Here is a 14701-nt window from a genome sequence, read left to right on the forward strand (position 1 = left end):
TCAAACAAAGTGTCAGGAAAAGCATCATAAGTAGTTTCCCCCCTAACTTCCTTCAGTCATAGAACTATAGGACTCTTTTAATGAAAGGAGTCTTGGAAGACAATGAACTACACAGATGCCGCACACAAGGAGCTGGTGGAAAGGGGTAGTGGGGAAAGCAGCAGCACAGGGAGTCCTCATTTCCTCATTCTTTGCTTTGGTGAAGAAAGTGGGATTTGCAGCTGCTGCCAGCACTCCAGCACAGCATGCAGGTCAGCCACCCAGAGTGTGGAGAGGCTCAGAGGGAGCTGCAGCTAAAGCAAGAGGATGCTGTCGGGTGGGAGCTGGAGCTAAGCCACTAACTCAGTTGATTAAGGAGAAGACTCATAATCTCAGGGTTGTGGGTTTGAGCCCCAAGTTGGGCATTTCAGGGGGCTGGACTGGATGACCCTCGTGGTCTCTTCAAACTCAATTCTATGATTCCACCTTCTCAAAGTGGACCAAGCTCTGGCTGCTGACCAAGGAGGTGGCAAGTGAACTGGCTCAAAGAGAAAACCGCATTCTTTTACATGTCTGGAAAAACACGAGCCCCACTTAACACAAAAGCTTACCCTTTTGACTTTTGCTTTCTTGTTGGATGGCCTCTGTTCTACTTTCTGCACAGGGCAGCGCACCAGTAGCTGCAGGTCGCCAAGGCTGAACAGCTTGTAGATAAGATTGCCTTGTTGAGGAGGTTCATATTCCAAACAATCTTCAGCTGCACCCCAAACCACCTCTTCCCAAAAGAGAGAGTAAAAAGGCAGTTGGTCAATATCTCATCACACTCACTAGGCTGCGCCCATTTAAAAGGTGTGTTTTCTGCCCTGCAACATGTAAGGATGCCGTCTGACTAATGGGTACATTGGATTCAACCTCAAAGAGGAAAGTGCTGATGGTTGGCCAGGATGTCCCAGAAGTTGTTGCACACCACCTGGATTCTGGTAGTGTTTTGCCCAATCAGGGACCGCATTCTTAGCACAGCCACCAAAAAACTCACCTTTTTGAGATCCCTGAAAATATGATGTCCAGGTAACCTTGGGTAAGTTACTGGTATCCACAGTGGTACTTTGCTTGGGCTCCATAGCAGAAGGTACTTTTGATGGTGGATACCCCTGGCTTGGTGCAGGGCTTCTTTCAGAATTCATCTGTGGCTGCTCTTGTCGGTGTGGAGAAGGTGGCTTGAGAAGTGCAGCTTGCATTTTCAAAATCTGCCCAACAGGATCAAATTCTTTAGACATCTGTTCACAATCTTTTTTGGACACAGCCATTTCTTGAACTGGAATCCTTGAAGAATCTGCCAGTTTTCCTAACAGGGCTTGTTTCGAGCAAGGAGACTCAGGAGTAACTGCTTGAGGGCCTCGGTCAGAAGCAACCACACCCGATTCACAGTCAGTGCCATTTTTATGTCCTGTGTCAATTATCAAAGATTCCTCATCTGTGTCACTGCAGCAGGAGAGAATGGATGAGTTATCATCTTTGGCTACAGAAGCCAAACCTCCTTCCTTGAAGTTATCTTTATCTGAAGTTAATAAGGTATTCTTGTCCAGAGTTTCATCTTTGACGTAAACAACTCTTTCGCCATCTGGTTCAATTTCCATCGAATTGAACCCTTTAACTGATGAAATTGCTTCACAGTCCAAACCCAAGACACCACCACTTGATGCTGGAGTCCTATTAAAATCCTGTTCTGTGCTTAATTCTACCCTCCGTTCAGGGCCTTTGCTCCTTCCTTCTCCAACATCACTGTTTACCTCCCACACTGACTCTTTCTCCAGTTTCAGGTGCTTTGATAAGATTTTTGACATATATTCATGTTTCACAGGAGTGCTCTCTGGTGTAGAAGGCTTTGTTGTCAATGTGACATTGCTATGAATGTCTAGGCTGATGGAGTCGGATGTTTGCGAGCTTGTGCCACTGTTCATGTTCAACACTGGTGCTTTCTCCATTTTCACATGCTCTGATGATACACTGGCAGGTTTTGTAGGAATGTTATCCAGTTTAGAAGCACTTGAATGCTTAGATACAGAACCAAATGTCTCTAGTTCTGTCACATCAGTGCCAAAGTCTAGATCCACAGAATCACGTACTTGAAGCCGTCTACCTTGGCATGCTTCAAGTGGTGCTCCCAGCTAAAGAAGGAAAACAAAAAAAAATACATAGAGAGCCACTCTTAACAGTGAACAAAATGATCTGCTTAACAGTTAATATATGAAGCCTATTCAATATTTCTGCATCAAAATGTTTCAGGGGTCAGGCTCAGACACAACAATTTGGGCTGGGAACAAGGAGACGCTGGATGGAGCTCACTAGCTGACCATGGACCAGTTACTATCTCTCAGCCTAAACTACCTCACAGGGGGTAGTTGTAAAAATAAAATGGGAAAGTTTCATTTATTTATTTTTACCAAGAAGGGAATTTCTCCAGGTAAATCTTGGAAAGATTCCTGTCTAAAACCCTGGAGTGCATCTACCAGTCTCTGCTGGCTTAGATGGAATAATGGTCTGACTCAGAATAAGGCAGCTTCCTGTGTGTTTATCTGGCAGCCATGCAGAACAAAGATAGAAAATCCTTGTATACAGGGGGGCAAACTGAGGCAGGTTGAAAGTTAAAGATCTGCAGAGACCCAGCCCATCCAGGCGCTCAGCATGACAGGGGCACCTTCATTCTGAATGGTGAAATGCTCTGTACCAATGGAAACCAAAGGCAAAGCACTCTGGAAAAGACTCTGGTAAAGCTAGATCAAGAAGAGCTGGATCAAGATGAGCGCTTGCACTTTTAAGAAATGTATCCATGCAACCCTTGATGACTTAAAACTTCCCCCACCCCAAAATATAAAGGGAGGTTAGCAAGAACAGATATTCTGTAGCAGATTTCTAAGCAGGATCAGGGAACACAAGATATCCAGTACCATTTCATAAGTTGCAGGAAAGTTAAATTGTCCCTCGTGCTCAATAAAACTAAATAAGCATAAAAATGGAACTCACAAGTCCTTCAGGTGGGTTGTCTAGTATCGCAGCATGTGCCAAAATGCTTGATTTTTTAGTCATGTGGAAATCTGCCAGAAATTCATGATACAAATGGTTCTTTTCTCTCACTGCCATCTCTTTCTTTGGGAGAGGGGGATCAATATAGGCAACTTTGACTGGTCTGAAACCTTTAAAGGAAAAAAAAAGTGTACGTTCACTTTCCAGTAGCACAAATTAACTTCCTGTTTTCCTTTTAATTAAAGGAAGATGTGAGAAGATGCATTAATCAGCAGAGAAATAGAAGTGACTTCCTCCCAGTAACTTTAATGGGGTAACCCAGCAAGATGGACAGGGAATAATAATGATGATAATAATAATAATAATAATAATAATAATAATAATAATAATAATTATTCCGGGTTTTTTATTCTGCTTTTCACAAACCTTTTCCTTTCACAAACCACTGAATTTCAACTGTCCTTACAGTAAAAAACCACAAAAACTAGCTGAGTGGTTGGAGGAGAACCAGTATGCCAAATCTGTTCCTTGACTCCTCTCCTGCATAACTGCAAATAATTATGTAGCAATAGAATCAATGGTCATAATCAACTTGGGAGAACAATTTAGTGGGAGTGGGGAAAAGTAGCAGGAAAATATCACCAGAAATCATTATTAGTTGTGCTCCATTTCTCTGGACACTGTTACTGTTCTAAGTAGTAAGAAGGATGCAATATATCTGTGCATCTCTCTCTATAAACTTTGTGATTTTGCTTTACCTATTTTTCCTGTTCTTCCTTATTTCCTGATGTTTTTTAACAAATTTGCTAAGTCTTGTTTTTGCTGCAACATAGTAAAACACCACTGGATATTACTGACCTTTTCCCCACTACAAAGAAATCTCCCCCTCCCCCTTCATTTCCAGAATAATTCGAAGAGATTAACAGCAAAACCCTTAAGCATGTCCAACACAATCCTAGACATGTCTACTTAGAAGGAAGTCTCAATTAGTTCAAATAGGCACCCCCCTAGGTATGTGGGTACAGTTCAAAATTCACCAGCATCTTCAAAGGAGTGGCAGGAAATGTTGTCAGGGCAATAATATTCTAATTTGATATCTGCTATATGTATGAAAACACACAATTTATATTATATGTATCAGAAAATAAGCACCAGCCCTTTGGCTCAAAATATATTTCTGTGTGTGTATATAAATAAATAAATAAATAAATAGCATGCATATACCTTCATTAGAAATGATTTTCACAGAAACCGGAAGTTCCCACTGTTCACTGTAACTCATACCATTATTGTTCAACAATGTAAATAATGACTCACTCGTCAGCACTACCTGAGGACCATATTTCAATACAAGTTTTTCAGCATTTGGATCTGTACTAACATCCTTTTTGAAAACAAAATGAGAAAACAAAGTGTAAATCAGAGTGAGAGCAATATGACATTCCATTATTAGAAATGTACTGAAAGTATTTGATCCAGCAGGGGAAAATATTATGGGGAAAAATCATTTGATTTGGGGACAGGGGAGAAAGAGGAGCCAAATTTCTAAAGCAGGGATCAATATATTTATTAATACTGCAGATATATTTTCATGGATTCAAACACCAATGATTTTAAAGATGGAAGCAACTTCCTTGCATGCATGATTGATGCCCTAATAACTCTTGGAAGAATTCTTCAGCTGTAGTGTACTTTTAGGTGGTGCATAAAACCACAATGAAAATAAAGCAAAATGCTGAAGGCTTTTTCAAGAACAAAAGCTCACTCACTCAGTGTTCAACTTCAGGTCCCCATATGTTGCTGGACTATTGGATAAGGTGGTTAGGGATGCTGAGAGTTGTAGTCCAACAACATCTGGGGAACCAAGGTTGAAGAACACTGATTAATGTGGACATCTGGTTCTGAATGTACTGTTCCTCTAGCAAAAAGCCTTGTGTGCCCACCAAAGGATCACTTCCAGCTTAGTGGAAGATCACTACACAAGAAAATTGATTCTCAAACCCAAGAGTGTAAGCACTTAGGTAAGACTCTGCAGAAGTTCTTGTAAAAAAAAAAGTCTGCTTGCAGTGCACTGGATTTTACATGTTACACACCACATCTTGTTTATTAACTGAGTTTCTCTAGTGTAATGCGACCCCCAACATGTTGTGGTTGCTCCAATGCAAAAAGCCTTCAACTAGCACTTGTACAACCATTCACACAACTGCACAAACACATTTTCTTTCTCTGCTCCTTCAGTTCTTTGGATCCAAGACCAAATTAAAACTTGTATATGTCTCCATTCTACCTTCTATTAAACTGTATCAGCCGCTACAAAAGTCATTTCTGATTAGGTGATGTGATGTACATTTTGACAGAAAATAATCACTAGGAATAGGTTGTTAAGAACAGCTGGTTCACAACTGCCACCCAAACTGAGGGGCTTGTGTGGTCATAGTTCTTGCTGACAGCATCCCATTTACTTACATTGTGAAGCATTGAAGCTCTCTGCTCTGGAGTTGCAATGTCCACCTTATTTTTATGGTTATCAGGTAACTGTATCGGTGCAGGCAGTTTTGGAAAGTATCGCTTAACAAGGCTCACCCTTCCCTAGAATGAAAAAAGAGAACCAACACTTTTGGCTTGGCTTCCAAATGAACAGAAAACTTCAGTACAGTCGTACCCTTGGTGTCAGGGACCTGCCATCAGCTCAGAGGCGAGAGATGGAAGGGCAGTTGTGTTATAGGGAACCTCTGAAAATCTTGCGAAGCAGTTCCTCCTCTGGCGAGGAGGAAAGCCCCACCTCCAGCGGAGAGGAGGTGCAGGGACCAGGAGATGCTAGGGAGAGCCTCAACACCGAGCCTGAGCAAACCGGAGAGGAGGAAAGTACCCCTTTGCCAGCGCCCATTCCACGCAGTAGGTTTCGGCGCAGGGAGGGGAGAAGGTTGGGGGTCACGAAACTGTTATGCTGGGGGAGGTACAAGGACCGACCACTCCCAGATTCTGCTAGCGATTGAGCCAGACATGAACTTACTCTTCACTGTAAATAGTTTGCACTAAGAATAAAGCCTTGAAAAGACAGGTCGGAGTCTTGCCTGTTTGCTTTCAAGCAACCACACCACCACCTGACACTTGGTTTTTCACAGCTTAATTCTCAAACATTTTCACTCCTGAATGTCGCAAACCCGGCAGTGACTGTTCTGGTTTGCAAACGATTTTTGAAAGCTGAACATCCGACGGGGCTTCCAATTGGCTGCAGTAACTTCACACAGCCAATGAAAAGCCGCACTTTGGTTTCCGAATGTTTTGGAAGTCAAACGAACTTCCAGAATGGATTCCATTTGACTTCCAAGGTATGACTGTATGTGTTTCTTTCAAGATCACATTCTTAGCCAAATGACTAATGTTACACTCAGATTGCTCAGTGGTCAGAAGACTTATTTACTCCTGTGAAGTATGAAAAGCTACCTTCAACAAATGGCATAAGAGAATTAAGTTCTCAGACATTTGAGATCCATACTTGGAACAATTTGCATGAAGTATATGTTCAGAGAGCTCTGCTGGAATCTATTCCTCCCCCCATCTCTTTTCCCTTCCCTAACAAACTCTGGCTGTATTCACTTTAACTGTAAATAAGAACACTTAAACCGTCTAATAATAAAAAATGGTGCCTGACTGACAGCAGCAAGCCATCACTAAATCACACTGAGCAAGCTGGAGTTCACTCTTTATTATATATATATAAAAAACCCAATCAGAGACTGTGCCTGCATGCCCATCTTTGCTCCTCCCACTTCATGACTCCCCTGGTTCTGGGAGACCAGAGGCAGGAAAGCTTGTCACAGCAAGAGGGGAAGACACCTCATGCCTCTTCACAAGCCTGACTCATCTCTGCTGCTTGCTCTCCCTCCTCTCCTGTCTCTGATTCTGGACTTCTCCCTGCCACAGACTCTCCCCCCTCACCAAGCTCTGTTACCTCTTCAGTTTCTGATATCTCCTCCTCCCAGTCTTCTCCCTCTGACCATTCATTGTCGCGCCACCACCAATCCCCAGGCTCTGAGACTTCTTCCCTTAGGGGTTCCCCAACTTTTTCCTCCCACTGTTCCTCTGTGTTCAACCAGTCCCTGACACTTGAGTTCAGTGCCAGAACTGTCATGAGAAGTGCCCTGCCAGCCTTCACTCAGTGGCAGAGAACATGTGAAAGTCTCAGGTTTAGTCCCTGGCATCACCAGGAAGGGCCGGAAAAGATCCCTGCCTGAAACTCTACAGCACCAGCAACAGCCAGTGTAGACGATGCTGAGTTAGAGGTAGCCTTGGTATAAAGCATTTTCCTCCAGAAAGTACAACTTACCAAAGCAAGAAGGCATTTTTCCAATTTAAATGTCAGTTCTGTGCAGAACTTTCCTCCCATGATGCTGGTAACTTCTTGTAGGTTATAGCATTCAGGATACTTCGTCACATAACCAATACGAGATGCTAAAAATTTCTTGGAAGGTAAAAGAAAATACGGTTGTAAAAGTGTGCTTTCTGCAACGGTGTCTAAGAAATAATGTACAGCTAAATTACAATGGAGTTTCAGTTCTGAAATACAAGCAACATATAACTTACACAAGAGCCTCCCAGAGACCAGTAGGAAAGCCTGAGAGCTTAAACGCTCTCTTCTGGGGGTGCAGGGAAGACCCATCCGGTGTGCTGCCTCTGGAAGGTAAAAGTGTGTTTGTGTGTGCATGTGTTTGCGTGTGGCATTTGAGTACTTTTCCATGTATAAGACTCCCCCATGTATAATTGGGGACTCAATTTTAAGAAAATGGGGGGAGACGGCTCAGAGTTGTTGAGCTTTTTTTTGGGGGGGGGGAATGCCGGCATCCGCCAATCCACCGCCCACTTGCCACAGGGACAGTCGATCACCAACAGACCCTTCCCGAGCAGAAAATCACTAACTCAACTGAGAAAATGTGTCAGCTGACAATCGCGCATGTCCCAGAACAGCAGCCGCCAAGTGAGGCAGTGACAGCCAATCCACAGCAATCCTTGCTGCAAAAACCAATCACCAACCCAAAGCAGCCCTTCTAGCAGCCAACCATCAGCCACTAAATCTCTTGCTCGCGGCTGTAGCTCCTGCTTGCGGCTGCAGCCAATCACCCGTCCCCGTCCCCCCCCGCAATTCACTATCCATGTATAAGACGAGGCACACATTTGAACATTATTTTAGAGTAAAAAAACCCCTAGTACAGTGGTGCCTCACAAGACGAAATTAATTCGTTCCGCAAGTTTTTTCTTCTTGCGAGTTTTTCGTCTCGCGAAGCACGGTTTCCCATAGGAATGCATTGAAAATCAATTAATGCGTTCCTATGGAGACCGCTTGCCAGGCTGGCGGTGCGGAGAAGGGCTTTTCTCCCCACCGCAAGCCTTCAGGACAGGTACGGGAACAGAGGGGAAGGCGCGCAGCGCTTCTCCTCTGTTCCCGGGGCTTGCGGTGGGAGGAGGGTTTTTCCTCCCCACCGCCAACATTCAGAACAGCATTCTGAATGTTGGCGGTGGGGAGGAAAGCCCTCCTCCCACCGCAAGCCTTCAGCACAGGTCTGGAAACAGAGGGGAAGGCTCGCAGCGCTTCTCCTCTGTTCCCGGGGCTTGCGGTGGGAGGAGGGTTTTTCCTCCCCACCGCCAACATTCAGAACAGCATTCTGAATGTTGGCGGTGGGAAGGAAAACCCTCCTCCCACCGCAAGTCTTCAGGACAGCCATCCAAAGGCTGGCGCGGAGAGAAGGTCTCTCCGCCCCACCGCCAGCCTTCGGAGCAGCCTTCCGAAGGCTGCCGGTGGGGCGGAGAGACCTCCTCCCGCCGCCAGCCTTCGGAGCAGCCTTCCGAAGGCTGGCGGCGGGAGGAGGTCTCTCCGCCCCACCGCCAGCCTTCGGAGGAGGTCCGAGGACAGTGGGGAAGACGCGCTGCGCTTCCCCGCTGTCCTAGAGATTTCCCTATGGGCTTTCGTCTTGCGAAGGAAGCCCATAGGGAAATTCGTCTTGCGAAGCGCATCGAAAAACGGAAAACCCTTTCGTCTAGCGGGTTTTTCGTCTTGCGAGGCGTTCGTCTTGCGGGGCACCACTGTATTATACACGGAAAAGTATGGTAAATACATTTTTGCATATACATGCCATCCCTGAAGCACAACCTCTGCATAAGATGCAAGTTGCTTCTATTGCATTTATTACTGGCAGATGTATACAACTTAAATATTTGTTGCTGTTTTGAAATTAGGGTATGTGTTCCCTCAGAATATATATATTTAAACATCTTACACATAGCGTCTCTTAGCTAATAAAACCTCGTTTCCTATGTAGTTTTCAAACTATGTTTTTAAAGGTGAGAAAGCAGCAAAGCAACCTTTTACAGCTATTACCTTGGTGTAAAGCAAGGCCTCCTCTGAGATGTTATCATAATCTTTAGAGCAACTTCTGGCAGCATTTTGAGCAAACTTCAAGAACTCACCAACTTCTTTGCTTACAAATTCTTTCATTTGCTAAAAAACAAAAAGAACCCACATAATATAGCATCTTTATTTTTTACATTTATAGATAGATGTAAATATATAGAGATAGTAGCTATTATTCACACTCCTAATGTGCTGAAAGAGACACATTTACTTGGGCTTTAATGGGAAAACAAGACCAAGAGACAAGGCTGTGTTGTAGTCTAGACTGAGTTTACAAAAAGAATACACACAACAGAGATACAACCAATGCTTTTTTCTGGGGGTATTCAAGCGTATGAAGTATTGGCCCATTTTTTCTAGAAGAAAAGCACTGGATACAACCAAAATGTTGCACTAAATCCTTTGTCTGCTCCACACAGCCCCTTGCTTCCCCTTATCTGTTATCTTTCCTCACCTTTCATTCTCTTTCTGGCTCTCTCTTCCTCATTCCTGGTAGCTTTTTCTATCCCTTTCCCTCCTCTTTCCTTTACTGCTCTGCTGTCACTCAGCACAGCATTCCACACAATCTCCAATCAAACTTGGCTGCTGCGTCCTTCCTTTCTCTTCGTCCCACCCAGTTTTCTTTCCAGCTCCCATTCTCTGCCTTGTTTTGAAAGTGTCTTGCACAAATTCAGATGGCAAAAAGAGACCACAGTGGACTGCATGTGCACTTCTCCTGCCAGCTCCATGGCAGCCACATACACAGGCATAGTTCAGAGTTTTGCATATTTAATAACATTTGTATGCCACCTGATTCTAAGGGGCAAAAAAATCAAGAGTGGAACAGAGGAAGCTCAGAAGCAGGACCCCGGGGCAACAACGCTCTCCCCAGAGAACTGGTACTCAGAAGCATACTGCCTCTGGCAGAGAAGTGGAGATGCCGGAGCCTGAATGTGGGATCTTTTGCATGCAATACACACACTCTGCCACTGAGCTATAGCCCTTCCCCAAGGCCACCTGAAATGCACCTGCTGCGCCACAAATGTGGATTTGGTGATTTTCATCATCTATCAGGATTCATGAGTCGCCAAGCTACTGCAACCTCTTCTTCCTTTGCAATTCTCAGTGGGGTGGGGAAAAGGGACAGATCTATAAGGCAAACTACTTTACACAAAACTTTTCACAAAGCAGCCATAGCTTGGCTGGAGAACAAACATTTTGCACCTAGTGAGGTAAAGGTAAAGGGACCCCTGACCATTAGGTCCAGTCCTGGCCGACTCTGGGGTTGCATGCTCATCTCGCTTTATTGGCCGAGGGAGCCGGCGTACAGCTTCCAGGTCATGTGGCCAGCATGACTAAGCCGCTTCTGGTGAACCAGAGCAGCACACAGAAATGCCGTTTACCTTCCCACCGGAGCGGTACCTATTTATCTACTTGCACTTTGACATGCTTTCCAACTGCTAGGTTGGCAGGAGCAGGGACCGAGCAACAGGAGATCACTCCGTCGCGGGGATTCGAACCGCCGAGCTTCCGATCAGCAAGTCCTAGGCTCTGTGGCTTAAGCCACAGCGCCACCCGCGTCCCTTTTGCACCTAGTAGGTAGAGGTATCTGCCTAGCAGCTCCAGCGAAAAAGGATCTGTGGAGAAGAACTTGGAGAGAGCTACTGCCAGGGAGAGTATTGCACTATAAGAACAAGGCAGCTTCCTAAGTTTATAGAACTACACACCGTAGGCTTCATGTGCCTGTACTTCAATCAGACACAACACTACTGTTTCCATGAAAGGCTACCTAGTAACACTTGTTCATCATATTAGCAAATCATGTCACTATTATGGGAAATAGAGACGGAACCCTTACCAGATATTGTAAATGATCTTTCTGTTCAGATGGATCGATCAGGCTGGGATCAGCATTTAAGTATGCAGACAACAGAAATAAGTATCTCCTCTGTTGTTTCTCTGTCAAACTAGAAAAGTAAGGATAGGGGACTCTAGGCTCTTGAAAAGATGCAATTTCTGCTGCAGATTGGAATGCCACTTCAGCTGATTTTACTGCAGGCTGCCTGCTAGAAGACTTGTTTTCTTTTGAGACATCTTTTGATATGCCTGCATTGCCTTCTGTGTGCCTGAAACAAATACAGACAATTTTTTTAAAATGTAGGCAAAAGCCTACAAGACCAACAGCCTTAATTCTCATTCAACAGGGAGCATAATTCATATTGCTACTGCAACATTTTTAATACCTAACTTTCTAACAAAAATTCATAACTAGTTTGGTCAAACCTTCATGTTTATCTCTTTCCCCCAAAGAATATTAAAAACAAATGAAACCCGAATGACTACTTTGAAGAAACACCACCAGTTTGGTCAATGGCCAAGATCCAAGAAACCACTTAAGTGAAATCCTGCATATGTTTACTCAGAAACAAGTCCCACTGTGTTCTTTCATTGTAAGAGGCTCATGTGAGCTCATTTTTGACTATTTTTTAAGTATCCCCCCTCCCCCCCTTCTCAGCTGTATAAGTAATATGTCAGACGGCATACGGAGTGGTTTTATGAGAAAAACAAACATAAAGGCCCCTTGGGCTCATGAAATTTGATTTATGGCACTTTGGATCCAGGCCAGTTTATGTTATATAAATGCTACCTCACAGCATATAGGTCCTCAAACGGTGTTATCAATTATACGGATGATACTCAAAACACTCTAATGGGTGATGGCTGGCTTACCTCTTAATTATTTAACATATAAGCATGCTCAGTAATAAGCACATTTTGGATTAACTAAACTGAGTGTTAACTGCTGATCTAGTGAAAAAGAAAGACTTGATTTACACACCAGGAAAATGTCTCAACAGTATCATGTCTACAGCTCTTAATAATACTACACAGCTGTCTCTCAGAATGAGAGAACATGTCCATCCTTGTGGCACGAACTGGCAAATTTAATTAAGCTGCTACACCAACAAGATGCTGACTCAGATGTGCCTGATGTAGGAATGTCAAGTGATTCTAGCAGCTTAAATTAGCTACATTTGACGAGGAGTGGGACGGCAGCCCATCAGGATTATTTCACGGCGTGCTGCTGTCAAAGCCTTCAGCAGAATGCAAGCCTAAATCACTTCGACAGCCCCCTTTCACCTACATCGCCAGCCTGTTCTTTATTTAGACTGACCCTTTTGTCAGCAGACTCCCTTCTTCCTCAGATCACAGCTTCTATGAGGAGAGAAGGGATGCATCTCAGGTGCGAATCCACACATTATTGGGAGCACTGTTCTTCCATCAGCAGCCTTTGTCTCTCCATGTCCTTAACGGTGGCATCATGGAATACAGATAGAGCCACCTTCCTGTATTCATGGGGGTGACTATCTGTTTATATGTTCTAGCAACTACATACTCCTCACTTACTCCTCCTCCCCAAGTTCTGTCCTAAACTGTTGAACCACAACCACAGCCTCCCTTAGATGCAGTTAAGGAAAGTGCTCTCTCTCTCTTCCCGCTCCCCAAGTTAACGCCTGAGACGAAGGGGGAGATACTGGTCCCATTTTCTCTTCACAAGTTAGGTCCCAGGTTCAGGATTCTTGCTATCATTCCCTTTCCAAAGGAAATCCTCTCTCTCCCTGCTGCTTTGTACAGGCTTTTCCCTGAAAAGCAACTATTTAATAACATGGGGACACAGTGGAATGAACTTCTGAGTTAACATACGCTGAATGTAATGTAAAGCTGGAATCACATATGCTTATTTGAAAATAAGTCCTAATGCAGTGGTTCCCAAACTCACCACCCCTCTGCACACCTGGACACTTGAAAATGGCTGAGAGTCTTGGCAGATCACTTAAATATTTTTCAGCCTGTTGTAGCAAGTGCAATGTGAGGTGCTAGATGATGTATAATTTAACTGTTTTTTCAAACACACACACACACACACACACAATTTTATTATTCAAATTATTGCACAATATAAAAAATAATATAAAATAAACCTATGTGTTCTTTCCTAGAATGCTTGCTGCCTTCCAAACCAAAGTTAGAAAGAAAAGGTATACTGGTACCTTTTTGGTAGTAACAGTAGCTCAGAGAGAGTTGGAGTCAATGAGTATTTTTCATAAATATCTCGCGAGAAATACACATCGTGACCATTTTTAGGTGGAATATCCCTGGTTTTGTGTAAGAAAGGCAGAATAATGAATTAATAACAACAATAAAATGAACTTAACACTGACTAGATGGAGATCAGTTAACTTTTATCTTGCACACTGCTTGGGTACTAGAAACATGGTTTATAAATGCTGGGAAATCATAGTTTAAGCACAAATCACTATCCATCAGCTATTAAGTCATAACCAGGTCCCATGATGTTATTGTGTCTATTCCTAACTTCTTTGGATTAAGTATTCTAATTGAGGACAACGGTGACGGAAAGTGGGCTAAATATTCTGCAAATTTTAACAGTATTGTGGCAAATTTGCTGCAACAGACTAACCATGGAAATTGCTTAGAAACTGAAATCCAGTGGTATAAAAGGCAATGGCATAATTCTAAGTGTATCTCATGAAAGAGAAGAGGGAAAACTTGCATAATAACTGTACCTGCTAATATGAATGAATGAATGAATACTTTCCCAAACATTAATTTTTTCATCTTAGTTCCTCTCTTGACTCTACTGATTTGCCAACCAATAACAAAACTATTTGTGTTCATTATTTATTTAAAACTGGGGATGGTTTGTTTTACAGCTTGCACAATATAAATGGTTTAAAATGCATTCAAAAATATTTCTATCACAACAAATGAGAATCACTGAGAGACTATCTTGAACACTTTTTCCACCTGGCCTGTGAGGTCAGGTCTCTGACTGACTCCAGCTCCAACAGCTGAGGCTGCTGAACAGATTCTTGGATTGGGGTATTGCTTAGAGCAGGGGCTGTCAACCTGGTCCCTACCACCCACTAGTGGGTGCATTTCAGGATTCTAGGTGGGCAGTAGGGGGTTCTATAGCACAAGCTGAATCCTCCTTCCATCGAGCACTGGTGGGCGGTAAGGAAATTTTACCATCAAGAAAGATGCATTAGTGGGCAGTAGGTATAAAAAGGTTGACTACACCTGGCTTAGAGGGTTTTGTGGGGGGCAGGGTTGTTGCTGTTTTTGATATTTTTTGCATCTTTATTTTAGATCTTATTATGATTTCTATGTTAATTGTTTAATTTAGTTATGTACTTTGCAATGCTTTATTGTTTATGACTACTTTTGTTATTTGTTTGTAACTATGGTTTTTTTTCATGTTGTAGGCCACCTTAAACATGGTTTTAA

General features: G+C 43.4%; 1 protein-coding gene across 4 annotated transcripts in view; it reads right to left on the reverse strand.

Annotated features, from left to right (window-relative positions):
* The window catches only part of ICE2 (interactor of little elongation complex ELL subunit 2), a 31509-nt gene that overhangs the window by 14097 nt on the left and 2711 nt on the right, over positions 1 to 14701 (reverse strand). For 3 of the 4 annotated variants that reach the window (XR_014541620.1, XM_083586346.1, XM_083586348.1), the window contains exons 2-10: positions 13444 to 13548; positions 11250 to 11517; positions 9380 to 9499; positions 7334 to 7468; positions 5470 to 5592; positions 4228 to 4387; positions 3004 to 3173; positions 1016 to 2147; positions 591 to 754 (exon numbers count right to left, since the gene is read on the reverse strand). Coding sequence is in view for 3 of the 4 variants with exons in the window: in XM_083586346.1 (XP_083442472.1) it covers positions 591 to 754; positions 1016 to 2147; positions 3004 to 3173; positions 4228 to 4387; positions 5470 to 5592; positions 7334 to 7468; positions 9380 to 9499; positions 11250 to 11517; positions 13444 to 13548 (2377 nt within the window). In the remaining variant the exon portion in view is untranslated. The remainder of the gene's footprint in view (positions 1 to 590; positions 755 to 1015; positions 2148 to 3003; positions 3174 to 4227; positions 4388 to 5469; positions 5593 to 7333; positions 7469 to 9379; positions 9500 to 11249; positions 11518 to 13443; positions 13549 to 14701) is intronic. The other variant, XM_083586347.1, reaches the window with a different exon arrangement.

The sequence above is a fragment of the Podarcis filfolensis genome (genome assembly GCF_964270895.1).
Source record: "Podarcis filfolensis genome assembly, chromosome: 14".
NCBI classification, from domain to species: domain Eukaryota; kingdom Metazoa; phylum Chordata; class Lepidosauria; order Squamata; family Lacertidae; genus Podarcis; species Podarcis filfolensis.